This window comes from Rhineura floridana, chromosome 1, assembly GCF_030035675.1.
Source record: "Rhineura floridana isolate rRhiFlo1 chromosome 1, rRhiFlo1.hap2, whole genome shotgun sequence".
Lineage (NCBI taxonomy): Eukaryota > Metazoa > Chordata > Lepidosauria > Squamata > Rhineuridae > Rhineura > Rhineura floridana.
The window spans coordinates 245331255-245358168 of record NC_084480.1 but is presented as its reverse complement, the minus strand read 5'-3'; the positions used below and the strand labels follow the sequence as shown (position 1 = coordinate 245358168).

Genomic DNA, 26914 nt, shown 5'->3' with positions numbered 1-26914 from the left:
TAGCCCATTTGGGATTATGACATATTATTGTGGTTGGTGTCTTTGAGGAACTTCCAGTATCCTGATGAGCTTGGTTATGTGTACATAACAATGTTCAGCTTCTGGGTTCTGAAAAAAGAACTGTGGCAGCAGAATATATACTGTTATATTGTGGAAAGCAGACTATTTTTTAAGGGAGGGGTTCCCAAATTGTCTCATTCAGGTGGCCTGAGGCATGTCTGTGGACTTGTGGTAGACAGGAACCAGCACATTCATCCCATTAAATATTCATAATTGGTTTTTTAATTGTATTTTTGTTTATTTTATTTATTTATTTATTTCATTTATATCTCTACCTTCCTACAAGTAGGAGCCCAGGGCAGCAAACAAAAGCACTAAAAACACTTTAAAACATCATAAAAACAGACTTCAAAATACATTAAAACAAAAGATCTTTAAAAACATTTTTTTAAAAAACTTTCAAAACATCTTTTAAAAAAGGTTAAAAACATATTGTTTTTTTTAAAAGGGTTAAAAACATATTAAAAAGCAATTCCAACATAGACTCAGACTGGGACAAGGCATCAACTTAAAAGGCTTGTTGAAAGAGGAAAGTCTTCAATAGGTGCTGAAAAGATAACAGAGATGGCGCCTACCTAATATTTAAGGGGAGGAAATTCCACAGAGTAGGTGCTGCCACACTAAAGGTCCATTTCCTATGTTGTACAAAATGGACCTCCTGATAAGATGGTATCTGCAGGAGGCCCTGACCTGCAGAGCACAGCGATCGACTGGGTATATAAGGGAAAAGACGGTTTTTCAAGTATCCTGGTTCCAAGCTGTATAGGGCTTTGTACACCAAAACTAGAACCTTGAACTTGGCCCAGTAGCAAATGGGCAGACAGTACAATTCTTTCAGCAGTGGGGTGACATGTTGGCAATACCCTGCCCCAGTGAGCAGTCTCGCCACTGCATTTTGCACCAACTGCAGCTTCCGGACCAACCTCAAGGGCAGCCCCACATAGAGCACATTACAGTAATCCAGCCTGGAGATTACCAGTGTGTGGACAACAGTAGTCAGGCTATCCCAGTCCAGAAATGGCTGCAGCTGTCTTATCAGCCAAAGCTAGTAGAAGGCACTCCTAGCTACTGGGGTCACCTGGGCCTCTAGTGACAAAGATGGATCCAGGAGCACCCCCAGACTACGGACCTGCTCTTTCAGAGGGAGTACAACCCCATCCAAAGCAGGCAACTGACCAATTATCTGAACTCAGGAACCACCAACCCACAGCGCCTCCATCTTGCTAGGATTCAGACTCAGTTTATTGGCCCTCATCCAGCCCACCACTGAGTCCAGGCAACAATCCAGGGCTTGCACAGCCTCTCCCGATTCAGATGTTATGAAGAAATAGAGCTGGGTATCATCAGCGTACTGCTGACACCTTGCCCCAAATCTCCTGATGACTGCTCCCAAGGGCTTCATATAAATGTTAAACAGCATGGGGGACAAGATGGTACCCTATGGCACTCCACAGCACAACTGCTAGGGGGCCGAAAGACCTAATGCTATTCTCTGAAAAGGGCCTTGGAGATAGGATCAGAACCACTGTAAAACAGTGCCTCCAATACCCATCTCACCAAGTCAGCCCAGAAGGATACCATGATCAATGGTATCAAAAGCCGCTGAGAGATCAAGTAAGAACAACAGGGTCGCACTCCCCCTGTCCTTCTCCCGATAAAGGTCATCCAAAAGAGTGACCAAGGCTGATTCAGTCCCATAACCAGGCCTGAACCCAGACTGGGATGGGTCAAGATAATCTGTTTCATCCAAGAGTACTTGAAATTGCTGCGCTACAACCCTCTCAATCATCTTCCCTAAGAAGGGGGTATTTGCGACTGGGCGGTAATTGTCGCAGACCAATGGGTCCAGGTGGGCTTTTTCATGAGCAGTCGAATCACCGCCTCTTTCAGGGTGGCTGGAATCACTCCCTCCTGCAATGATGCATTGACCACACCCTGGATCCACTCGGTCAACCCCCCTTGGCAAGCTTTAATAAGCCAAGAAGGGCAAGGGTCGAGAGGACATGTTGCTGGCTGAATCATCATAAGCACCTTGTCTACGTCATCAGGCCGCATCAACTGAAACCATTCCCAAGAAGTTGCAGCAGACGTTGCATTGGGCGCCTCATTGGGGACTACTGTAGATGTGCATGGGGCATCAAGACTGCAACAGAGGCGAGCAACTTTACCCTCAAAGTGCCTTGCAAACAATTCACAGTGGGCCTCCGAAGGGTCTAAAACTCCATTTCCTGGAGTTGATGTCAACAGACCCCTGACAATATGGAAAAGCTCCACTGGATGGCTACTTGAGGATGCAATGGAGGCAGAGAAGTGGGCCTTCTTTGCTCCCCTCACCACCACACAGTAGGCATGGTTATGATGTTTTACTTGTGCCCAATCAGCCTCACTGCACGTCTTTTGCCACTTGTGCTCTAGCCGTCATCCAGCCTGTTTCATTGCCCGTAGCTCACTGATGTACCAAGGTGCAAACTATGCTTCACAATGCTGGACAGGGTGCTTGACCCCGATGTCAAGACCCCGATGCTTCTTGCTGTTCGACAGTGTGACAAGGTCTTCAACAGGGTCACCTGTTCTATCTACTGGAATCTCCCCCAGGGCATTCAGGAATCCAGTGGATTCCATTAGTCTCCCGGGTTGGACCATCTTAATCTGTTCGCCACCCCTACAGGGAAGGATAGGAGCCATAAGTCTAAACTTCACCCGGAAATGGTCTGATCATGACAATGGGTTGACATCCACCACCCTCCATCTCCAGACTACCCGTTCCTCCATCTGGAGCAAAAACCAAGTCAAGGTTGTGCCCTGCCCTATGCATTGGGCCAGTGACAACTTGAAACAGCCCTATGATTGTCATGGAGGCCATGAAGTCCCGAGCCGGAACACTACAGTCAGCCTCAGCATGGACATTGAAATCACCCAGGACTATTGTTCTGGGCTCCTCCAATAACACAGCCGAGATGGCCTCTGCCAGCTCAGACAGAGAAAGTGCCGGGCAGCAGGGTGGACGGTACACCAGCAGCAACCCTAGTTTACTGTCTCTTTGGCCCAACACCAGGTGCAGGCCCTCATAGCCAGCTCCAAGACAGAGTGGTTTCCCGGTGACAGAGATGGAAGTTCTGTAGACCACAGCAACTCCTCCCCTGCCCCCGGCCCTGCAGCCTGTGCTGGTGTTGCACTGAGTATCCAGGTGGGCAAAGCTGGGTCAGATCAGCTCCTCCCAGCTCACCCACCCAGGTCTCGGTAATGCACACCAAATTGGCACCTTCATCTACGATCAACTCGTGGATGAGTGTGGTCTTATTGTGTACCGATCTGGCATTAAACAACAACACACACAGGCCAGTGGGCACAGCAGATGAGCAATGAGGAACCCGTCCATGAGAGGAGTGGGAGTGAGGAACAAGGTGTAGATAGCCTTGCCCTCGTCTTCTATGGTAATTCACCACCTCCCCATGGCTATACTTCCCTCTACCCATGATCACTGAAATTGGGGTGGCAACTGTTTCATCTTTTATTTCTTATATTGTATTTTATTGCATTGCAACTTGAGTACTATGGAGTTCAACCACCCTGATGTTTTATGATATGGTAATATACTTTTATAAATAAATATAAGAAATAAAAGAGGCAAGAAAAATACAACTAAAAATCATACAGCATTTAGCACAGCACATGACAATTGCTCCAACAGGGAGAAAAATCATTAAGTAGTCCACCAAGACCCTCAGCTGTTTTCAAGTGGTCTCTGTGTTCAAAAGTTTGGGAACCACTGTTCTAAGGATTTCTGAGAATTTACTGTAAATCCAGTAAGTAGGAAGTTCTACATTCTTTTTAAGGAGTCTCTGATATTTATTTAGCATGTAAACAATAGGTGAATTTAACTCTTCCATCCTTAACAGGGATGTGTGTGCATAAAAGCTACTTATCAAAATCCACTTGGGAGACAGAAGTTATTTCCACACATGTAGTTGATAGGCCCTTTCAGAAAGCAGCCCTAAAACTGGCTTGTAAGTTTCCTTTTCAGACCTTTTGTATGTATGTGAAGGGGACTGCAGTACACTGTAGCTGGTAGATAAGAAGCACAGCAGGTTTTTTTTTAATCTTAGTCATGTGTCTACTCACACTGCTATGCTTACACAGCAGTCCCTTTATAAGATTGACTTAATCGTTATACCTTGGTTGCATCAAGTTGCCCTGGTTGTATTCTTCCCTCTTTTGTGACTATACATTAAATTTATACTTTCTTAAATATAGGAATGTGTCCAATTTTTTTTTAATTGCAGAGAAGGAATAGAGGGAAAAAAGAAAGAGGAGGAAATTTCATACCTCCCCACCTCCATCCCCATACTGTATGTACTTATTCATCTTAGTCTAATTGTCCACTTGCCGGATCATGACCTGCAGGTGTAAACTGGATGCACATCCAAATGCACGTCTGAATGTAGATACTATCAGTCTTCTGTGCATAGCTTTCAATGGAATGTGCATTTGCATATTTCACAAAAAGCAGAGCAACTCAATTAGAGCACATCTGATTTAGACCCACTGTTCCTGATCCAGCCAGTGATCTGTTCATGGAAGCCTATTGGCTTGTGCATATATTTGTTAAATCAGGACAGAAGGCTCTGTGAAACCAGTTCTAGTGACAGCACCTAGAGTTTCAAGAAGTTCCTGCTGTTCTTTGGGAACAACTGCCACTGCTGCTGCTCCTCTGCTTCTTACAGCTTGAGAAGAAGAGCTTCAGCAGGTTTCCTATGGAGACTGGGCTCTGAGGATGTGCACCTTAGAGCATGTGTTGATGCTTAACTACTGAGCCATTCTTTACACTGCAAAGGACATTCTGCCTCAGAGGTTAAAGGATATGGGAGAGGGAATTGGGCTCTCACTCCACTTTAAGATCCAAGCTGAAAGCAAGCTGCAGGCTGCTTCCTATTTTCCCCCCGTCACCAGCCTGCTATTTTCTGCTACCAATGGTCATAGGCAGCACGAAGACAGTGTGAACGTTGGTTCTGACAAGCCTCTCTTTTTTGGTGTTATTTTAAAAAAGAGCCATAATTTTCTTGCATACCTTAGGGAGTCTCCCTAAGGAGGGCCTCTCCTTTCTCCCATTTTCTTACTCAGTGCATCTGTATGTGAGACCTCTACTTAATGAACAGGGGTGGGACTGATAGCAGCAGAGTGGTTTTTTAAAAAAGTTATTTTTGCAAAGCTAACCAGTGTTGTTTTTTCCCCAGTGAGCTTATTACAGCAACCGATGGAGGACAGATTTCACTGGATTGGTTTGACAATCATGAGAGCATTCATTACCCAGATTCCAGCACCAGACCCATTGTCCTGTTGCTGCCTGGCCTCACAGGAACAAGCAAAGAATCCTACATTCTCCATATGATTCAGCAGAGCAAAACATTGGGTTATAGGTAAAATCAGTTTGGCTTGCTAAGGTTTCTGTTTTAACAGCTCAAACAATGATACCAACCAGCTGCACAGCTTGTAAACCGAGGTACCTGTATGCAGACACTCCAGAAACTAGTAGAGGAGTGCAGAGGACAGGGGAGGAGCACTTCTGTGTGTGCACATGTCTGTGCAGAGGGTGGTGTATTCACATTGCCCTCATGGTGCAGATAGCAGCACACAGGCATAAACTTGCTTCCCTTCAGCCTAGAGCTTAAGGTGGAGGGAGGGAACTGGTCTCAGAGGATGTGTGCTCTGTGACACATGTCCTCCAGGCCAAATCCATCACACAGGGAGGGAGGGAGAGGAAAGGAGGGAGGGAGAGGTTTCTCTCTCTTCTCCACTAAGGGATCTGGGGATGGGAATTGTTTCAAAGGATTATTTCAACAGAGATGGGGAATCTTTCAGCCCAGTTCCATTTCCACAGGGCTGGCACAAGATTGCAGTGGGCCCTCAAAGATGATGGTGATGTGGCAGCACATCGCCACTGCCGGGGCTTAAATAGACCTGGCTACATCAGCACGCTGTGCATGCATGCCTGCCATCATCCAAGATGGCAGTGGGGGCATGTTGATGCCTCCACCACCATCTTTAGTGATGGCAAGCATGCTTGCACAGCACACTGATGCAGCAATGTGGGAAGTTGTGCAGTCAGCCCATGCCAGTGGCAAGGGGGGTGTTGCCTGGGAGGGTGGCTCTGGCTTTGTGATTGGGTCTTGGGGCTAGCACAGATCGTGGGGCCGGAGCTACACCCTCCCAGCCGCAGGGGCCCCTGGCCAGTACCAAACCTGGCCGCCCACTGGTGTTGGACCTGCCCATATTTCTTTTGGCAGTAAGGAAGGATTACTGTCTTCCCCCCATTACATTATGGTTTTCAGTTGTCATGATTTCTTTCAGGGCCAGACTGAGCACTATGCAACTAACTGGAGCTCCCAAACAGAATGTGGGAGCTAGTAGGGGTGTAGGCAGTTTATGGATAGGCATTTTAAATAGAAAACACATAACTGTTGGTGCACCCAGAGGCCATAGGATAGATTGGATGTTCCTCTCTGATTCTGGAGTCAGGGCTCCAATATCAGAAAAGGAGATTCGATGTTGCATTCTGCCCCCCCCCCGTCACCACTGAAGCCTCCAACACCCTGGCCCAGGTGATGTTTGTAGGGCCAGAAAGGGGTGTCAGGGGAATGTGGGAGGAGGACTAAAATGGCTGGGATCCAAAGGATCCAGAATTGTCCTGGTCTCCTGACATCCCTCAAAACTGGAGAGAAATTTAGACACGCTCCTATTTTTACCCCTATGAAAGGGAAAACATAAGAAAAAGCAAATTCAGCTCAAAAATTATTTATTTAATTAATTTATATTCCACCCTTCCTTCTAGTAGGAGCCCAGGATGGCCAACAAAAACACTCTAAAACATCATAAAAGCAGACTTTAAAATATATTTTATTTATTTATTTATTACATGTATATACCGCCCCATAGCCGAAGCTCTCTGGGTGGTTTACAGCAATTAAAAACATTAAAAACAAATATACAAATTTTAAAACACAAAAAAACAATTTAAAAACAATTTAAATTTTTTAAAAACAATTTAAAAACACATGCTAAAATGCCTGAGAGAAGAGGAAAGTCTTGACCTGGCACCGAAAAGATAATAAAACATCTTTAAAAACATGTTAAAACAAAACTTCTTTGAAAACATCTTTTTTTAAAGAAAGCTTTAAAAAATCTTAAAAAGCAATTCCAACACAGAAACAGACTGGGACAAGGTCTCTGCTTAAAAGGCTTGTTGAAAGAGGAAGGTCTTCAGTAGGCGCTGAAAAGATAACGGAGATGGCACCTCTCTAATATTTAAGGGGAGGGAATTCCAAAGGGTAGGTGCCCCTACACTAGAGGTCCACTTCCTATGTTGTGTGGAATGGACCTCCTGATAAGATGGTCTCTGTAGGAGACCCTCACCTGCCGAGCGTAATGATTGACTGGGTATATTAGGGTCTTTCTGGTATCCTGGTCCCTGTTATGTAAATTTGAATAAATGAGCGGAGATCGTCAATGTTATGAGATGCATGTGTGCCAGTGTGTGCGTTTACCTAAGTGGTAGGCTTTTACCCTGCATCAGGATCGCTGAGACTTAAGACTTAGTAAAATAAGAAAAGCTACTTTATTTATAGAAATACATAGTAGATAGGAAAGGCATACCTGGTTCTAACTAACTAAGTTGGAGGTGCAGTGCCCAGACATGGGTACTGCCCTCATGGCTCAGGAGAGAGAGCAAAGACAAAAATGTCTCCTCTTGGACAGTCAAAGAAGAGAAGTTAAGGGTGGAAGGAGGAGGGGTAGATAAGCTTCCCTAAGCATGTCAGTCTGCGATGGAAGTCAGTCAGTCAGTCAGAGCATCACAGGTAAAGGTGGTCAAGCCTAGCCATTTGGAGGACCTTGACTTTATCTCCCTTCTGGAACATAAACAAAAGAACAAAACAGGAGTTGCTCTTGCCCTACTTCCAACAGTTCCAAGCTGTATAGGGCTTTGTATACCAAAACCAGAACCTTGAACTTGGCCTGGTAGCTAAGGGGCAGCCAGTGCAATTCTTTCATCAGCAGGGTGACATGTTGGCAATACCCTGCCCAGTGAGCAGTTGCGCCATCTTATTTTGCACCAGCTGCAGCTTCTGGACCAACCTCAAGGGCAGCCCCACATAGAGCACATTATGGTAATCCAGCTTGGAGGTTACCAGTGCATGGACAACAGTTGTCAGGCTATCCCCGTCTAGAAACGGCCGCAGTTGTCTTACCAGCTGAAGCTGGTAAAAGGCACTCCTAGCCACTGAGGTCACCTAGGCCTCTAGTGACAAAGATGGATCCAAGAGCACTCCCAGGCTATGACCTGCTCTTTCAGAGGAAGCACAACCCCATCAAAGCAGACAACTGACCAATTATCCATACTCAGGTAAAAATGGACTGGAGAATGAGAGTTTGTTTCTCTACCCTCAGTTCCTCCATTGGCTCAAGCCAGCCAGAGCTTTGGATACGATGGTTGAACTGCCTTCAGATTTTGCACACACACAGCACTTAGGATTGTTCTATATATGTCATATGTTTGTGTAACATATGCATGTTGATGTCTATATTTTGAATCACTGGCAAATCTGGAATTATAAATTGGAGCAGCTTTGAAATGTGTGAATCTTCACATTCCAAGACACAAAGGTTAATTGTTCTGGTAAACAGTGCTCTTTTGTTTTTTTAAAGGTGTGTGGTTTTAAACTATCGAGGAATTGCTGGTGAAAATCTCTTGGTAAGAATTGCTCTTAAATTAACTCAGAATATTGAGCAACCATAATGTTAGCATATAGCATGGGTGTGAATACCTGCAATGCAACACTTCCATAAGCAATTCATGATAATTCCATCTCTGGGAGAGTTTGTTTCTTGTTGACAATTTCCCCTCTTTATCTCATACAGCACAAAAGTAAAAAAACAAAATAGTGTCACATAAATAAGAAGTCTACATCACTCACTCACTCATTTATTCAGTCAATTTTTCATGTTTTAATTGCATTCTCCTTAGTAATTTACTAAGTAATTTACCCAAGCAGGCTCTACTGCATAGTTTCATCCCCCCCTTCCCATTCTTGTCTTCAGGTGCCTCCCACTCCTGGTCTGAATCAGAGGTCTCAGGGGGAACTTGACACTTCCTCCCTTTGATCTGCCTGCCCAGAAGCTGTGTGTATGTTCATTCAGTGCATCCTTCCTATCTCTGCAAGCTACAAGGTGTCCCGGGCTAAGTTTATAGAGGTCCCCTCATGTGCAAGGGGAACATGGTTGATAATGGGGCCAGCATGGGTCAAGCTCATGTAGCATTTACACTTCATATTCTTTTTGAAAGATGTCGTTCTTACTGCCACTTCAGATTTAGAATCTTTAGAAGTGTTTTACTTCTTCATTAATTTGTTGAAATCAGACTATCGTAAAAGGTTTACTGATTTTTTAAAAAAGTAATTCAAACTTAAGTTTTGTGAGAAGCAGTGACATCTTGTAGTATATGGTTGAAACCCTGACCCCATCAGTGATCTTTTAGATTCCCCATCAATCTAGTTTCAGATAAAGGAGGATTCTGGAACAGGCTCTGTCCAAATCACTTAGTGTACCGGGGGGGGGGAGGCGGGGCAGCTCATATGGGAGGAGGCATCCAAAGAGATAATCTGGACTAACAGTGTGAAGGTTAAACTAGCACTTTGAATTGTGCCCAGAAACTAATTGGAAGACAGACAGTGTGGTTCTTTCAGCAGAAGAGCCATGTGCTCCCATCAGGTCTCTCCTACTAATAAGCATGCTACTATATTTTGAACTAACTGAGGTGTCTGCCCAGTTTTTAAAAGGTGTGCCTGTACAAAGTGTGTTACAGTTGCCTGTCAAGCCTGGAGATTATGAAGGCATGTATCAGAGTGACTATGTCTCCATTCTCTAAGAGCAGTTACAGCTGCTTAATCAAACCTAAGCTGATAAAAAGGTACTCCTGGCAACTTGAGAGTCCACCAGCAAAACATTTTCCATAACAACAATACTTTTCCAAACAATATACTCCTTCAGGGGGATACAATCCCATCCTGTACTGGAAAACTACCAAGGCCCAGACAAATCAGACCTCCTGTCATTAACAAAACCATCTTTCTAAAGGAAGTGTGCTCTTTTTCTCAGTAAAAACAAACAAAATGAAGGATTTGTGTTCAAATCCTTGTCACATAATACTCTGTTGACAGCCTCTGCAGAGGATTACTGCATGTGAAATCATATTACATAGTATACAGCCTTACACATTAAACATGCTGGTTTCAAACAAAGTATTTAAAATACATTCTCTTAATAAAAGAAACGTGAGAGTCAGTTTTCACCATACTTAGTTTGGAGATGAATGTATAAAACAGTTTTGTGGCACACCAAGTCCTTTTTCATTCTTTTTCAGGTGAAGTGAAAAGATCTTTATTTAGCTGTATTTTGTTAAATTCCACATAATCAGCTTTGCCTATTTTAGCATTAAAAGGCTGTTTTTCAGTGTGAATAGCTGCAGTTGTAGCCTGTTCTGTGGAGAATTTTCAGCATAATGATATAAAATCTCATCCTAATGATTTTGAAACAATAATCAAGAAATGACTTATAGATAAGTACAGGCACATGCAAGTAAATGCTCTTAAATCTTTAGAGAAGAAATAATTTCCCTTATTTTAGCAAACAATGCATTTAAAAAGAACTAACAGAGTAATCCAACTGCTGGGCAGCCAGCGAAGGGGGGCACGGCGGCGGAGGAGCCAGCGGAAAGCCCCGTGGGATCCTCCTCATGCTTGGGAGCCACTGCCTGGGCTGAATGCCAGCTCTGTTGGGAGCCATGCACATGACCTGGCCAGAAAGTGCCGGCTCTGGCCAACAGGTATCCTGGGGAGTAAGGCCACAATGGGATTTTTGGGGGGGAAATTAACCCCACCAGCCTTTTCACCAGCAGAGTTTGAAGGTGGATCAGGACCTGGGAGAGGGGTCTGAATGCAAGAAGGATCTTGTGCAAGTCCCCCCCCCGTTGGCTCTATTCCCACCACGCCTCCTGAACACCCCATTTTTGGGTCTTCCGCCGGGCCTTCTTCCACTGGGCTGGCTGTCCCTTGTGGCACCAGGAGGCTTCTGGCAGAGCCACATCTCCACTGCGATGGAGGGCTGCTGCCGTCAGAGATCTGCAGCATCCAACTCATCCCAGCCCGGTGGAAGGGTGAGTTGGATTGCAGTCTAAATTATGAATAATATACCAGAATGAGATTAGGGGATTTGGGCCTGGCGCTCAATGGGGTACAATTGCCCCTAAAAGACCAGGTCTGTAGCCTCGGAGTCATTCTTGACTCCCAACTGTCCATGGAAGCTCAAGTTTCGGCTGTGAGCCGGGGAGCGCTGTATCAACTCCATCTGATATGGAGGCTACGCCCCTACCTTCTCAATCATCTGCTCCCATCGGTGGTACATGCCCTGGTCTCCTCTCACCTAGACTACTGTAATGTGCTCTACGTGGGGCTACCCTTGAAAACGGTCCTGAAGCTGCAACTGGTACAAAACGCAGCAGCACGCCTGATTAAAGGCAGCCGCCAGCGAGATCATATCACTCCAGTGCTAAAAGAGCTGCACTGGTTACCAGTTGCTTACCGGGCCTAATTCAAGGTGTTGGTTTTGACCTTTAAAACCCTATATGGTTTTGGCCCAGTCTATCTAAAGGAGCGCCTCCAGCATCATCAGCTATGCCGCCCAACAAGATCAGCCTCAAAACACCTTCTCTCCATCCCATCAGTCAAAACAGCCAAACTGGTGAGGACTAGAGAGAGGGCTTTTTCAATTGTGGCCCCCACCCTGTGGAACTCCCTCCCAAATGATCTCCGCCATGCCCCTTCTATTATGAGTTTCCGCCGGGCCTTGAAGACCTGGCTCTTCAGGCAGGCTTTTGGGGTGGGCTAGATTTTATCTTCATTTTTTAAGATTTTCAGTGTCTAGGTATTATATGCCTATGTTGTACGTCGCCCAGAGTGGCCAGACAGCCAGCCAGATAGGCGACTAATAAATTCTATAAATAAATAAAATAAATAAATTAATGGTGCAATACTATGCATATTTGCTCTGTTCAGTGGAACTTGCTTCTAGTATATGCTTTGCCCACAGATAGTCAGGCTGTTTGGACATACACCCACAAACTCATATAATTCTACATATCTAGGGAGCTCCCTTCCCAACACAAACACATATGCACACACTTGTGAAGAAAGAAACCACTATTTTATATTTGGGTGAACACATTTCACTTTGAAACTGATATGCTCACTATTAGAGCAAGTGATTTAGAGTAAATACAGACAATCAGAGTTGATTTGATTTAAATCATGATTTAAATCACTTCTCTGAAGGACTCAATTTTAATGATTTAAATCACAATTTAAATCACTAGTGAGGAAGTTGCTATTTAATCATAATTTTTAGTAGTACATCATTGTTTAATATAACCTTAATACGTATTCAGAGATGTAGGTTTCATTAGCAGGTAGGTACACACTAAGCAATTATTCTGAATTATTTTCAGATTAATTTTCATAAGAAAATGGAATGATAATTTCGTTATTTTAGTACTAAAGCAGAATGAACTTGTGAAGTCATTAGGAGATGTACCAGCTCCAAATGTTCAATTAATCATATTTATGATATGCCTGAATCACAACCACCAAACAGGTTTTTAAATTGTACTAATAAGATTGTTTATTCTTCTGGTTAGTTATCTTTTTCAACAAATAACATTAACAAAACATACACATGGATTTTTGAATGGTTAACTATTTCAGTTTTTAGACAAGTGTAAAGTTCTTTAAAAAAATAAAATTTAGGCAATTTCAGCCTAGTCAACATGAGAAACTTAAAATATTGGGTGGTATAGTTAACTCAGTCTTCTTCTTCACCTTTGTCTTCCTTGTTCATTCTGGAAAAGAGTTATAAGTTTTCCTGTTTTTTCAGTTCCCAATTTATTTCTCAGTTTAGAAGGAATTAATCCAAAAGAAGAGAATTTTTTTCTACACCTGCAGAAGAGGCTACTGCTGTGGAGGTGGATTACCACGTCAGTGGTCTCCTCCTTGTTCAGATCTACTCCATCTCTCCAAATTGTCTATTCATTGACCTTCTTTGCTGTTAGAGAGAGGCAAAGCCTAGAGAGAGTGTACTTCGTGTACTCCACCTGCAGAATAGGACTGATCAGGTTATCTCCCATCTCCATAAACTGCTGTTAACACATTCATAGAATATAATTAGAAGTTGCATAATTAGTATTCATTATGATTATCTTTGACCTAGGCTCTTTTTTACTAATTGTTTTAAGAAAATTTTGAAATCTTCCTTAAATTTTAAAAGTCCAATTTAAATCAAAATAATCCAATTTAAATAAAAAATCCAATGTTTTTTTTAAAAAAATAATAATTTATTTTTATCAATCCTGCAACTGACTTACCATATTATATATGTGGGGAAGTTTCCCTGTTTATTAAATGTGGGCTAGGGTGCAATACAAGATCCTCCGTGGCGCAGAGTGGTAAGTGGCGGTAACGCAGCCGAAAGCTCTGCTCATGGCCGGAGTTCGATTCCAATGGAAGGAGGAAGTCGAATCTCCGGTAAAAGGGGTTGAGGTCCACTCAGCCTTCCATCCATCCATGGTCGGTAAAATTACCCGGCATATGCTGGGGGGTAAAGAAAGGCCGGGGAAGGAACTGGCAATCCCACCCCATATATATGGTCTGCCTAGTAAACGTCTCAAGACGTCATCCTAAGAGTCGGAAATGACTCGCACTACAAGTGCGGGGACACCTTTACCTTTTCAGGGTGCAATACAGATTATCGTTGCAGGTTTTGAACTATTCTGTCATGACAGTTAATCCAATCCTATATACCGCACTATATCAACTCCATCTGATACGGTGGCTGCGCCCCTACCTTCCCAACCATCTGCTCCCACTAGTGGTACATGCCTGGTCTCCTCTTGCCTAGACTACTGTAATGTGCTCTACGTGGGGTTACCCTTGAAAATGGTCCGGAAGCTGCAACTGGTACAGAATGCAGCGGCGCACCTGATTAAAGGCAGCCGCCGGCAATATCACATTACTCCAGTTTTAAAGGAGTTACACTGGTTACTAGTTATACTAGTTTTGACCTTTAAAATCCTATACGGTTTAGGCCCAGTCTATCTGAAAGAGCGCCTCCAGCATCATCAGCGATGCCGTTCAACAAGATCAGCCTCAAAAGACTTTCTCTCCATCCCACCAGTTAAAACAGCTAGACTGGTGAGGACTAGGGAGAGGGCTTTTTCCATTGTGGCCCCCACTCTATGGAATTCCCTCCCAAATGATCTCTGCCATGCCCCCTCTGTGATGAGCTTCCGCCTGGCCTTGAAGACCTGGCTCTTCAAGCAGGCTTTTGGGGTGGCTTAGGTTTTATTATTGTTGTTGAGATTTTTAATGTTCTAATATAATTATATGTTTTTATTTTGTACGTCGCCCAGAGTGGCTGGACAACCAGCCAGATGGGCGACTAAAAAATCTAATAAATAAATAAAATAAAAATAAATCCTGGTTAGGGATTGATTTATTTTGCTATAGAGTGAAGACATTAGTTCTACCTATACCTCCACGCATTGCTGCAATGTTTTATCAGTATTTCTTAGTACTTTGTGTACGGAAGTCCTGTTCTGATCTTATGGAGAAGCCCAGAGAGGAAGGCAAGTCAGTTGTCTCAGTACTATGGAGAGCACCTAGTGAGCAACTTCCTCCAAGATGAGTTGGAAGTGAACTGAGCCTGTAGGAGGGCACTTCTCCTGTGTTCTGTGGCTTCCCACTTGGGGTGCTCCGTGTACCACCGGACTAGCGAGGTACTATGGAAGGCACTTGCCTTCTCAAGTCCAGTGGAAAGCATTTATGAGAGTCCTGATTCCAATTCTACAAACCCTGAGGCATTGGCATCTGGTTCAGTGGGCTCCTGCCTGCCAGCCTTAGGTTCAGTAGTCCACCAGCATCAGGTTCAAAGCCATGAAACTTTGGTCTGTCTCCTGAGCTGGTGATACTGTAGCCTCTGGCTTGGTGTCCTCATCACTGCTGGACTCTGGGGTCATAGCAAGTAGGCAGTTTTCCTGCCAGCTTAAAAAAAAATGTTGATTTTAAGCTTGTGAAGTCATCTATTATGCAGCCACAAGAGTGGCTGTATACTACAGTCAGCATGGATTTTTCATATTCCACAATGTTACATTGAAAATACCCCCATGCCATTCTGATCCTTCCCATAAGCTCATTTTAAAACAAAACCTTATAAAATGTACATTCCTGAACTCAGAAACGCTTGCTTAACAACACTTTAAATTTTCATGGTGATACACAAAACAGTCAGAGAGAATCAAGAGTTCAAAGTGTAAAAAGAGAGAGAAAAACCAGACCCCTTTTGGACTTTTTTCTGTCAGAGATCTCATAATTTGTTGAAATTAATTAAAAATCAGCCATCAGAGTACCTGTGATCCTATTACTGACCTTGCCCCATACTCTGACCTTCATCTTCTGCAGTTTAAAAGTTAAAAAATGTATGGCTGATTTTTAATTAATTTAAGAAATTTAACATTGAACTGAATGATAATGTCGGGCATGCTCAGTAAGAACCAACTGTCAGTGTTCTAAAAGCCAAACTCACAGGTGCTGGTCTTGGCTAATCAGGGGGCCACACCCACATAAGACCTGGATTTCACTTTAGACAGTTGTGGCCTCCCCCAGAGAATCCTGGGAAGTGTAGTTTGTGAAGGGTGCTGAGGGGAGACTCCTATTCCCCTGACAGAGCTCCAGTGGCCAGAGTGGTTTAACAGTCAGCCACTCTGATTGAAGCTCTGTGAGGGGAACAGGGCATCTCCTAGCAACTCTGAGCACCCTTCACTAACTACACTTCCCAGGATTCTTTGGGAGAAGCCACAACTGTCTAAAGTGAAATCCAGGTCTGGTGTGGATGTGGCCGGGGACAGCTTTGGTTTAAATTTGGGTAGGAGGCTACATGTGGCTGCTGTAGAATAAAAAGGTGGGGGAAACCCTGAAAAAGAATGATAGTGTTCACAATGTTTTCCTTTTGGAAAGGAAAGGGCTTCCCCTCTGCCCAGTGCCCACCCATCCAATCTCCTTCCCTCCCTGCCCTCCTCTTCTCCCCTCCCCCAGTTTCACCTATCCTAAGCATGATTGCACAGGAGTAAATCCCACTGAACTCAAAAAGCACGCAAATGATCAAACCTGCCCTCCCCTCCTCTTCCCTCCTATCTCCTTCCTCTTGCCCCTTCCTTCACCCAAACTGTGTTTGCATTTTGACAAATTTGTAGGGCTGTACAATATCTCAGACAGGAGGTCAGGTCTCCTGCTCCCCTAGTGCATTCACTACAGCTGCCCAATTTCCCTGCTTTTTAAAGTTTGATAGAAATAACTGTGGGCTATAGGTACATTCTTAAACTGCAAGGTTTTTTGCCTATTAGTGAACAGATCTTAAGTTGAAATAAGGGATTTTTCTGTGGCAATGTGTGCATATAAAAAATCACACACACACAAAAAACTTAACTCCCCCAAATAATGTTCACAGACAGCTCTCTATCCTAAAGGTTATACTTACCATCAACTCAATAACATCAGCAACAACATTAAAGGTTCATTCACTTGATCTCCTTCCAATGTGGTGCCAATAGGATTTCCTGGGCCCGGTAAACTGTATGTAGATTGGGCCTCCTACATTCCCATCCACCACTACCTATCTCCCCACAGTCTATTGGCAAGAACCGCTGCTTATGTACATATATTACCAACATTAACATTTATTTTGAATCCACCATCTTGATTTAAGATGTATTTATTTAAGACATTTTTAACCTGCCTTTCAGACTTCCTGCCACTACAAGGCATTTTGCAAGTTATAAATAGTTCAAATAACATAATCATGTAATTATTAAACAACAATGAAACATTAAAATAACATTAAAAAGATAGGAGCGTCTTAAAAAAACTTGTGCAGCTTGACTAAACCAACTCTCAGTCTAACCTACCTCACAGGATTGTTGCAAAGATAGAAGTGTGGGAGGACACAGGAAGAAAAGCAAGTTGCAAATATATCATGTCATATTCAGAGACTATGCAGTAAAGGGGGGAAAACATGCACAAAGTCATCCCCAAGTGCTTTAACTGCAACATTCATAGTTCTGATATTTTACAGCAAACTACAAAAAAACCCACGAAACCTGCCAACACACACACACGCACAAAATATATTCTAGGCATGTATAGCTTGAGTGGGCCAACTCTCAGCTTACCCTACTTCACAGGGTTGTTGCAAAGATAAAAAGGGGGGAGGTCCCAGGAAGAAAAGTGAGGTGCAAATATATCATGTCATATACAAAAAACATGCATTGAGGGGGAAAACATGCACAAAGGCAGCCGTTCCCAATTGCTTTACTAGCAACATTCCACAGTTCTGGTATTTTACAACACAATACCAACAACAAAAAGCTTGTCAACATACACACACACACACTCTGAACATATGCAGCTTGAGTGAACCAACTGTCAGCCTAATCTATGTCACAGGGTTGTTGGAAAGACTCCATATACACACACACTGGAGATGTAAAAATACATACACTCCATGTAATAGTTATTGTAAAATCCAGTTAGTCATTGCAGAACCTTTTTTCTCTAAAAAAAATCAGTATTAGTCTCTTGCCATGTTATAGCAGACATCTAAGTAAGCCTGCTTAATTGCTTAAAAAATAGGATGGGAAGGGGAAAGAAAGATTTACAACACAACCCTTTGCTAACTCTACTCAAGTCCCATTGATTTACAGCACAATCCTGTCTCCTCAAAAGTAGGTCCTATTGAATTCAATGGGGTTTACTCCCAGAAAAGTGAATATAGGATCAAAGCTTCACTGTGGAAAGATTTTCAAAACAGGCTATGAATTAGACAAATAAATTGCCCTCTTCAGCAGCCCACAAAAATGTTAACTTGTTTGACTCTTTATATTTAGAAAATTATAACACATTGTAATGCATCATAAGCTGCATGTATACTTTATTTCTGTTCAAAATTGTTTTGATAGATTGAATTTTTAACATGCTATTTTTTGCAAGTAATTAAAAAACTGCAGGTACACTTTTATTATGATCATAGGTGAAAGTGTTTACTATGTATGTCTACCCAGCAGAGCTTGGAAAAGTTACTTTTTTGAACTACAACTCCCATCAGCCCCAGCCAGCATGCCTGGCTGGGACTGATGGGAGTTGTAGTTTAAAAAAGTAACTTTTCCAAGCTCTGCTACCCAGATCCTACTATGCTGTGTGTGCGTCTTTGATATTCAGTTCTGGGCCTCATGTTGGATGCGCACACAGAGAAAAGAGGGTGGCCAGGCACATGCACTGGCACTGAAACCTCTAAACTTACTCAATTCATGTGTGTGCAGATGCACACAATTAACCAATATGCAGAGACAAGCAGGAAAAGGCAGATGTTTTCCAGTCTTGCAAGAGGTTCTAGCTATTGCCTGGAGGTCAATCAATCCCTTGTCAGTCACAATTCTGACTTCACTTATTGGCTAAAAGCCTGAAATGTGAGGCAGCTGGCTACTAGCTCATTTTTTAAAAACAGTTGCAGTGTTGGGGGGGGGGAGCTGACATTTTGGTGTATATCTCTTGATCCAGAGCACTTAGGAACTTACTTTTATTACAAATAAAAGCAAACAGTCTGGGCCCTCTGGTGGCCCCAGGCCAAGGAGAAACAGAACCTTTTTACCTGTCTGTCAGCTTCCCTGATATCTATTGTTATCTACCTGCAAAGTCCTTTCTGCATGGTACATAGCACAAATGGGTCAGTCTCTATGCAAAAGAATAAATAGATACAAATCTGCCATTACAAAAGGAAATATTAAGAAAACAGTGAGAGAACATTTATGCCTCCTAGTACACCCTGTTGCTGACCTTAAAGTGGTCATTCTTGACCAAAGGAATATCAAAGGGAAAGTCCAGTGTGAAAACACCAAATTCCCACCAGTTCTACCACTTGCAGCTTCAACTGTGGTAACAAATTTTTGTCCTACTACAATGACTTAACAATGCCAGGTTGTTTATATTATCATCAATAGTATTTTGTAAATGGTATTATAATTATTTTACATATATTTTAGCTTTAATGTAATTGTCACTATCTAGGTATCTATATAAAAACATAATGCATTGCATTTCCCTCTGATCTCACTGCTTATATTTTCCCAGTCTATACCCATGTTTATCTTGCCAATTAGGAGAATGCTTCATGCATTTGATTAAGTGGACACTAGTCCATGAAAACTAATGTCATAATAAAATGGCTTTAAAGTATTGTCCCCCTCTCACTTGCATGTCACCTGCCGTGGGTTATTTACACAGACAACCAAATGGCATGCGTTAGGAACCCTTACTAATGGATAAAATCATCAACCACATTAGTATAGTTATTTTTTACATTTATATCCCACCTTTCCTCCAAGGAGATCAAAGTGGTGTATAAACATGGTTCTCTCCCCTCTCCCAATTTTATCCTCACAACAACCCTGTGAGGTAAGTTAGGCTGAGAGACAGTGACTGGCCCAAGGTCACCCAGAGATCTTCATGGCTAAGTGGGAATTTGAACCCAGGTCTCCCTGTGGCAATAAAATAAAATAAAATACCACATTTGCTTTAATATAGACCACCAGTTAACTGTGTGGTACAAAAACCTTACACATTGTAAATTGGTTGTCTGTATATGCCCAATCTAGCACGTGAATGTAGGATTGTAGCCCCAGATTCTAAAGATGAATATCTTGTGAGAATATATATGGGTAACTTTAATGGTATGCTAAACAATTACTAATTTGTTTTATTTTTAAGACTAAAATAACTGGCCTAATTTCATGGTATGAGCATGAGATATTAGTTGAAAGTTTCTGTTTCAAACTTCAGCTCAGCTATGGACTTACTGCTTAGGCTTGTGGGGGCGCAACCCTGCATTTGCTGAAATAAAGGAATGTGTGGTTAGGAGTCAATTGCAGGGGTGGGTTAACCTGAGGAACAGGTACTTAATCACTCCTGAATCTCCTGTTTGCCATCTGCAAATTGCATCTCCCCTCCAAATGGACTCATGTTTCCAGTCCAGCTGAGAGACAAAAGTTAAACACTTCCGGCATTTATATAGGAGAATCAGTGGATGGATGTGGAAGGGGTGAGCATCCTCTCTTTCTCCCTGATACTAAAGTGCCCCCCACATTAGAGTTAGAGAGAAATGTAGGATTTGGAAACCCCTGTTGCTAAGTTCTGCTCTGCATTCCGGTCCATGAATAATAAACTTGCTTGTCTTTTAGATGCCACAAGACTGTTGTTTTAGTATCTGGTATCTCTTCAGCTTCACCCTGCCATCTGTAAAATGAGGATAATAATGGTGGCTTGCTTGACAAGTTGGCTGAAGGATGACTAGATGTGCAATATTTTGAGATTCAGGAAAAAAGCACAGTATATAAAGTATTGTTATAAGTTATAATGAGATACCAAGTGACATGTGTTAGCATCCTCACAGCTTCATCATTTTATAAGGCAAGTGGGGCAGCTCTATCCTACCTTGCTATGGCAGTTGCAATTCAATTAAAAGCATTTATCAATTTATCCATTAAGTTATGGTACAAAGTGTTCAGGAAGAGATGCAGATGAGTCACTCCATGTCCCCTTACTGCATAATTCTGTCCAGTGCAAGAACTTTGTGCATAATTATTTTAGTGTTGCCACACTTCTACACACTGTGGGAGCGCTCTCAGTTGGCTTTGGATACCAGTCCAATGCTGTGCCAGTTATTGCATCTAACTGTATGCATTTATTTGCAATTGAGCTCTAAATCTAATTACAAATATAGTTTATAGATCATTTGTAGAATACATTACTTTAATATATTGTGAGCTTCATAGGATTTAATTGCAAAGCAAAAGTTATTGTGTGTGCATGTGGAGAGGGGAGTTGGTAAAATTTTAGTATCACTGCTAATGCTCAAAGTGAGTGCATCTGTAAACTTATCTTGTTGAATTACATATCTTCTAAAAATGTAATTGGGGCTTGTGTTAATCTTATTGTATTGTGTTGCTGTATAATCCAACCTCGTGCTGCATTGGCTTTGGCTTAAGGATAAAATATATGTTTAAATGTACTCTTTTCCACTTTTGGCTCCTCATAGACCCCAAGGACTTACTGTGCTGCTAATACAGAAGATTTGGAAACTGTTGTTCATTATATACACAACTTGTACTCCTCAACTCTGTTGATGGCAGCAGGTGTTTCTATGGGAGGGTAAGTATTTATGAAACAGAAATCCCAGTAGTGTAGCTCTCTGGTCATAAGCAGTTTGCAAAGGCCCTCAATGAAGATTCTTCTTACATAGTACAGACTTAGTGGAACATGTACTAACTCTTTCATCACGTTTCTGACATTTTTCCAAAGGAATATGAACTGACAGACTAAGAGTATTTTTTCTTGTTGGCTCTTCTACATGATCTGCTTGTTGCTTATCATAAGCTCTTACAAGTCTATTTGTTGGAAACTATGGTACCTCTCAGAAAACGATAATGTGTATGTGACTGGTGGGAGCGAGGTTAAAATTCAAGCAGCATTCAACTATAATCCTCAAACCTGAATTAAATGCAACCAGAATAGTTATATTAATCAGTATTCTGTGATCTTATAAATCTTGTATAATCATAGGATACTGATTAATATAACTAATATAATTTTCCTTCAGGACTGTAGAACATGACTGACATATTGTGATAGAGTTTATCATAAGGTGTCAGTTAGTTCTAGTCTGGGTCTGATTATCACAGTTGATTTACAAGTAATTATCACAGGGTTATATTACTGTGAGGAAGAGATGTTTTGCTCCTTAGTCAAGGCAGTCAACTTGGTGTAACAGATTAGTTTATATCCCTTAGGGATTTTGGTATTAAGAGACTCCTAAGACATAAACACATTATCAAAAGCTTTATTTATTAGTCTGTTTATTAGAGAAGTAATATAAAAGGGAGTAACAGCAGCAGTCTCCTATTTGTATCTGTCTACATCTGCCCCTGAGGCAGCAAAGAAATATTTTCTTTTTTCTCTATCTTGTTGTTATTTGATTTATTGTGCATATGAAGCATCAGCTATTAACTGGAACACATTTTTCCTTACCCATTCTTTCTCTCCCTTCAAAAGACCAGCACCAGGCCAGCTGTCACAAAAAACTTTTACATGACTATTTCACACATTATATAAAAGCAAACATGCTTGCAGCCTATACAGTTCTCATTTTCAAAGTGTACACCTAAAAATGTAATATGTGAAATGGCTCCAGGGGAATGAAGGGAATGCTGCTGACATTATTGTGTCATTCCTTCTGAAGCAGCAAAAATAACTCCTTCAGAAGACTGACATATTGGCTATGACCTGTATTCTGCTTCCAGAACAGGGTTTCCTGCCCCCTCCTTCACACTGCAACCTCAGGGCCCTTGAAAAGCTAATCCTGAGGTTGGGGGAACCCTGAAAATAATGTGGAATGTGGTGTGACAAACTGCTGAAGGAGGGGGAAGTTGGCAGAAATTTCACATGTACCCCTTGCATAAGTTTTTTCATGGGTCCCTATATGTGGAAATAACATTGCTGACTACCCAACAGAGTTTCAGTAAGAAATACTACAATAATATATGCAAAGCACTCAGGAAAAACCCACAAACATTAAGTATATTATTATGCCCTTGACTGTTTTATTCAGATTGAGTCAGATCTCAATCAAATGTTGCAAATTTCAAGGTTATTCGCATCCTCATCCTAAGTCATGATGGCATGTTAAGTTTGGCTCTGCAATGTCACTTAACATGCTGACTAGTAAGTACTGCTTTGACATTGAGCCCAGTCTTATAAGTACATCTGCTACCACAAATGTTTAGGATTGAGATGCCAGAGAAGTTAGTATTTGAGTGTCATGTGTGATTAAGTTTTTGAAAACATTCGTTTCTCTCTTGTTGGTAGCATGCTCCTTTTAAATTATTTGGGCAAAACTGGCAGAGAAACACCACTGAAGGCAGCTGCAATTTTTTCAGCAGGATGGAATGTTTTTGAATCTGCAGACTCACTGGAAAAACCAGTGAACTGGCTTCTCTTTAATTACTATTTAACCAGCTGTCTACAATCTTCAGTTACTAGGTAAGTCAACCTCAAATTCATTTCAAAAGAGCAGAACATCTGGAGGGCCACAGGTTTCCCATCCCTGATATAGTCAGAAAAGTAAAACTTTCTGCAGGTTACTCTCCTTGACCACCAAAAGGAAACCTGGGAGGAAACCAAACTCATTCTCAAAATGTAGTACCTTCCTCCTATTGACCCCTTTGGCTACAAAGAGACAACATTCCACCACTGAAAGGAATGTGAATTTTTCATGGGTAATTCCTGTGGGAATATTGCTGACTACCAAACAGTTCCAGTAAAAAATATGGCAATAATATATGCAAAGCACTCAGGAAAAAATACAGTACTAAGTATATTGTCCTTGATTGCTTTCTTCAGCTTGAGTCAGATCTCAACTGTTTTTTTATTGCACTTTGTATGAATGCATACAAAGGACTTACAACCATGCAGAAGTTTCTTCAAGCTACAGTATGTCAGGAGTCTGTTGTAAAAGTGTGGCATATGAAGTAAAACTGAACTCTACAAGGCTCTGAGTTACTGTTTATGCACTGTAATAGTTTCCCTCAAAACAAACAAGGTATGAAATACACTATCAGTGCAGAAGATCCTACCTGGGATACTATCCTTATCCCGCCTGTTCTCCCTTGGGGAGAGACAAGAGGAGAAATAGCACAGAGTTTCTGTCCTTCTAGGAAACTGGTAGTTTACGTCTTTCTAATAATCTTGTCTTCTTTGCAAACAGGAACTGCCAGCTTTCTGGAGACCTAGAATTTTAGGTGCATTTCCTTCTTCAGCAGTGGGATGTGGGTTAAATGGTTAGACTCCAATTTGCTTTGGATCTTTCTATACCTAGGCTCAATTTTATCCCAGCAGCATAGTTGCTGTTGGAAATCCAAGACATGTGAGCCTCTCTGCACATTTTCTTCCTTTGAAAGCAGTACTCAAGTGAAATTTGTCGTTTTTGGCTAGTTTTGCTCGCTTAGGTCCTCTTGACCTGATCCACAAGAGTGCCACTTCATGTAGCAGCTAATTTTGTGGCAAGAGCCACGTCTTTCAGATATCCAGTGCACCAGTTTTAGGTTCACATATACATTCAGCCTATTTTATAAAGCTGTTGTCTCAGTCAGTGTTTTATTTTTGTATTTGAACATTTTTAAAATCCAGTTTTCAGACTCCCTCCCTCTCTATTTCTTTATTTTACAGACATCGGCAAATGTTTGATAAGCTATTTAATATGAACCTTGTTATGAAGGTATGAGGATTAGCCATTTGTTTTTCGCTTCATATTTTAATTTTACTAACACTTACAGAAATCCTTTACTTGAACTCTGTACTTCAGGCTAAGACTATTCGGGAATTTGACGAACAGTTTACCTCAGTCATGTTTGGCTATCCTACAATTGATGATTACTATGCAGATGCTAGTCCATGTCACAGACTGAAGAGAATAGGAATTCCAGTGTTGTGCTTAAATGCTATGGATGATGTCTTCTCACCAAATAATGGTAAGTTGATCTTTTTTTCTCTTAAGAAGATGCCTCAGTTGACCTCAAAGAGAGCTTTGAGTTGTGGTTGAAATAGAATGGGAAGCTAGTACGCAGCTGGGCATTGGGTGTAATATTCTTCTGGTGTTTCACCCAACACACAGATTGCCAATAAAGCAGGGTTCACTCTACTGTGCAGCTAGACACATTTTGTGCAGTGTCAAAAAAAACTGTGCAGTGTGAGATAAGTTTTTGTGCAGTTGACCTTATGGGATTTAATAAGGAGCTAGTTTCTAAAAAAATAACCAGATGAGAAAAGATAAAAAGAAATAGAAAATGAAGATAAATCCTGGTTCCTTTCAAATCTTCATAACCTTATACTACTAGTTAATGCTTTTTTGGAAAAAACTGAGGTGCCAGTAGTCATAGCTTGAAAACAGTACCATGGGTTTCAGGACAAAATGGCTGGCATGGGCAGGAGAAAAAAAGGTGTAGGTACTCCATACTAGTGAGTACTGTAACAAAAAAGCCCTGCTAATAGTATACTGTGGGATTAATCACTTCACTAGTTTGGGAATGAGCAGTAGGAAAAAAGAGCATAGAATAAACCCTGCAATAAAGTGTACTTGATAGTCAGAAAAAGGAGGCCAACATACAGCATGTGTCATAATTCTTGATTTTCATTCTTATATAACATCTCTGGCTCTAGTTTTAGTTATGTAAAATGAAAAGATAACATTTAACACCTTGGAGCCCAAGTGGAAGGTGATTGCTGTTTTGTCTCTCATCTGAGTCATTTACTATTACCCAAACTGATCTTAATTAAGCTACATCCTGCACACATCAAAAGTGCATATAACCAAAACCATCCATTAAATTACAGATTGGATGATAGTTCTGCAGGAGCAGTGTTGGAATGGGAACTTATACTTTCTCTCCTTTTTTTAGCCATACCAGTAGAAATTGCAAAACAAAATCCTAATGTAGCTTTGATTCTTACTTCTTATGGAGGCCATATTGGTTTTCTGGAAGGACTATGGCCACGAAGATGTACATATATGGACAGAGTCTTCAAACAATTTGTTCAAGCTGTGGTTGAGCATGGAAGCAAAATCCTGAACGTATAGCAACTTATCAGAATCATGATTGCCAGCACAGCCGCATATTATGACCAGGGTAACTAAGCTTAATGCACATGATTTACCAAATAAGCCACCAAATGAATGAAACCCATTATTAGGAGCAAAATATAGTTTTGCTTTGATACTTTGCAATATTATTACTTTAAAACAATTTAATATGCCTTATAAAAATGACCTTAAATAAAAAGATCACTCTGCACACATTAAATTGCACTTAACCTAAAACCATGTAAGGAAACAGATAATTACTCAGGTTTTTTTTATTTAGATAATTGTTTTAGGAATCATACATACTTGTTCACATGCACATAGTTTTCAAAAACACAATTCTACTTAATACATTAAGTGCGCTTCTCTCTAAGGGCATTGATGGAGGAAATGCTGTAGAAAGTGATTTTTAAAGTAATGTAGATAGCAGTTCAAAAAGCCATATTTAACTTCAGCCATGGGCTACAACAGCATTACTGATTTTTGCACTTATTAGACCCGGTAGGGATTATATTTACTGCTTTTTAATTTCTATTGATGCCATTTATGTCTTACATGACATTGTTTTTTATTAACTTACAACATTTATATTTATAACAAGTTTTATGTTGAAATGCAGAATGGAAATAAACTACATTTTTAAAGAAATATCTTGCATTTAATGTTTTATGCAGTTTTGAGCAATGCTTGCAAAATGTGTTTCATATAAGGAAAACTATGCTTCTCATTAGACTGCTGTCATCAAGAAGTGTGTAATAACAAAATACAATTGCCCCAGTTTCAACAGCATCGCTGGATTATTTTCACTTTAACTCACCATCCTTTTAGGAATAGAACCAGCTTCAGAAAGATGTGAATCTTTTTCAAGAGGTTTTGAACCAGTTCGTTAATTATGTCAATTGCTCATCTCAGCTGCCTGTCAATAAAGAACTAAAATGGAACTGTTAAATGTTCTTTTATTTTCCCCACCACTTCTTTCTATTCTTCTTGTACTGCAGTATGTCTTTCCCCCCAAAGT

At 41.4% G+C, this 26914-nt stretch overlaps 1 protein-coding gene across 1 annotated transcript in view; it reads left to right on the top strand.

Moving 5' to 3' along the window:
- The window catches only part of ABHD3 (abhydrolase domain containing 3, phospholipase), a 36680-nt gene extending 9843 nt beyond the window's left edge, over positions 1-26837 (top strand). The window contains exons 3-9 of the mRNA XM_061596767.1: positions 5295-5477; positions 8761-8806; positions 21301-21413; positions 23127-23300; positions 24486-24534; positions 24622-24787; positions 25715-26837. Of these exons, the coding sequence (XP_061452751.1) occupies positions 5295-5477; positions 8761-8806; positions 21301-21413; positions 23127-23300; positions 24486-24534; positions 24622-24787; positions 25715-25893 (910 nt within the window). The 3' untranslated portion in view covers positions 25894-26837. The remainder of the gene's footprint in view (positions 1-5294; positions 5478-8760; positions 8807-21300; positions 21414-23126; positions 23301-24485; positions 24535-24621; positions 24788-25714) is intronic.
- The last annotated feature ends 77 nt before the right edge of the window (positions 26838-26914 follow it).